The 2,143-nt window shown below is 41.6% G+C and overlaps 1 protein-coding gene across 1 annotated transcript; it reads right to left on the reverse strand.

The window, feature by feature from the left end:
- Positions 1-399: 399 nt before the first annotated feature.
- On the reverse strand, positions 400-801 carry LOC135641377 (TPD1 protein homolog 1-like). Its single transcript, XM_065156734.1, has one exon. The coding sequence runs from the start codon at positions 799-801 to the stop codon at positions 400-402; it is 402 nt and encodes a 133-aa protein (XP_065012806.1).
- Between the last annotated feature and the right edge of the window lie 1,342 nt (positions 802-2,143).

Below are 2,143 nucleotides of genomic sequence, written 5' to 3' on the forward strand. Positions count from 1 at the left end.
TTCAAATTCACACATCCTCAAGTACTTCAGACGGTGTTGATGATTCAAAGCTTGCTCGCTCAGTGTATCATTAGAATTAAAATGCACTAAAACGAAGCTGGAATCGGAACGACAAGTGCAATAACATTTCTTGACTACTCTAATTTTAGTTCCAATTACGATGTCCTTTAAATATTCTGCTTTGATTTGGACGTGTTTAATGATCTTCCCATCGTAAAACAATGCTCTCAATGCTGTCATCCAGCGATTGACGCACTTGCTCTGACCACTCACCACAGCAAAAGGTGCGTTAGTGCACTATCAAAGAAGCGGAAATTAAAAGCGTATATTTCAGCCATATCTACCAACAATAACTCCAAAATTGAGTGTCTGGTAATGAAAGCAGGTGAAGGTAGAGGTTTAGGCTGAGGGGACGCAGGTGGCGCTGGAAACAGCCATGGGGTAAGAGAAGGAGTTGGCGTACTGGAAAGAGATGGTTTCGCCCGGGCGGAGGGGGCGGCCGTCGTTGAGGAGGCAGTCGTTGATGCTGAGGCGGCGGAAGATGCTGGGGTTGATTTGGCGAGCGCTGCTAAACTTGCCGCAGCTTAGGTGGATTTGGCCCATGGCACACCCGTCTTTCAACGGGCAAAGATTCTGCACATTCACCGTGTACGTTGGGATCCCACTGGGCAGCGGCGGCGTCGCGTCTTGGTGCAACACGATGTCATCCATGCTGCACTGGTTTCCTATCCGATTTGTCGATTTGGAGGAAGAGGAGGAGGACGAAGACGTCACCGTTGCACGCAAACCACTAACACACATCAAGGTTGTACCTGATACAAGAAAATATGTATCATAATCTAAATAAGTATATAGGGATTTGAGTACGTGTGATTCTAATGTTTCAAGTAAGTTGCACATATTTTCATCAAACCAAATATGACAAATATTTGGTTGAAAAAAAAAAAATATCTAGCATATTAGATAAAGCTTAAGTTTGAATAAGATTGTATGGTCGATTATTAGTATAACTCTTTAGAATATATTATTATGGAATCAGAGATGAGAGAAGCAAAAAGTAAGTACAAAGAGAAATAGTTTGGTTTCACGCGTACCGAAGGTAAGCAGAAGGATTAGCGCTATAACAGTTCTCATCCTCAGCTGCTCCGGCGACATGCACCCTAACCCTTAGCTTCTTCTTCTTCTTCTTCTTCCTCTTGATCCTTCGTTCGTATAAATGTGTAGTATGTGAAGGAAGTATTTAAATGTGAGTAATAACATAGAAAAACAAGCATAATGGGCAATATCTACTTGATTTGAACTGCACGTAATGTTTCAACGGAGGAAATAGAAAATCATCACACCCTTTCCTTAGAGATGTAATTATAATAGGTAAATAAATAAATTATCAATTTAAAAAAGGAAAATATCTTAATTAAATTTTTGGGTGAGTAATTCGATCAACATTTCTATAATTTAGTCCAACCGATCGCAAATAAAATAAAGCAAGAGTGAAGAGGAAAAACTTGTCCATCACATCTCTGATTGGGTAAATTATCGCCTCTGATGCCTCTTGACTTAATCTACCATAGAGGCCACAAATAACAATAATTACCCCCTTCCAACTATAGTTGAACTAGGAATGGATAGCTGGCCTCCTTTTTTTGTTCGATTCTTTGGCCTTAAGAATGAGTGATTGCCGTGCCCAATTGGAGAGCAAACAGCTAATTGAACGCAGTCTACGGTCGATCTGTGACCCTAGATACTGAAGGTGTTCTTACCTTTTGCAAAAAAAACTCATCCATGAGTTGTCATGAAATATTCACAAGGCTACTTCTTATTGCCGGTGAGTCGATCACAAGTTTGGAGAAAGGCAAAAGAGAGAATGGAAGGGGGAGATAAGGGATGCTAAAGAAGTGCGCAGCCACCTAATTCTCCACAATGCCTTCCTCGTCACCATGGACCTTGCCTCCCGCGTCTTTCCTGAGAGTGCTCTCATTGTCATTAGTGAAAAAGAGTATACCATCAACTAATCGTCATCCAACATGCAACCACCATATAGTGTCCACGATCAAAGGAGAAGACAATGTCACCCTCTGTCCACATAGGCAATGGTCCAAAATAGGTAATTATGGTTTACGCACCCTCCCTTGTGGCCCACGTG

This window comes from Musa acuminata, chromosome BXJ3-6 (genome assembly GCF_036884655.1).
Source record: "Musa acuminata AAA Group cultivar baxijiao chromosome BXJ3-6, Cavendish_Baxijiao_AAA, whole genome shotgun sequence".
Taxonomy (NCBI): domain Eukaryota; kingdom Viridiplantae; phylum Streptophyta; class Magnoliopsida; order Zingiberales; family Musaceae; genus Musa; species Musa acuminata.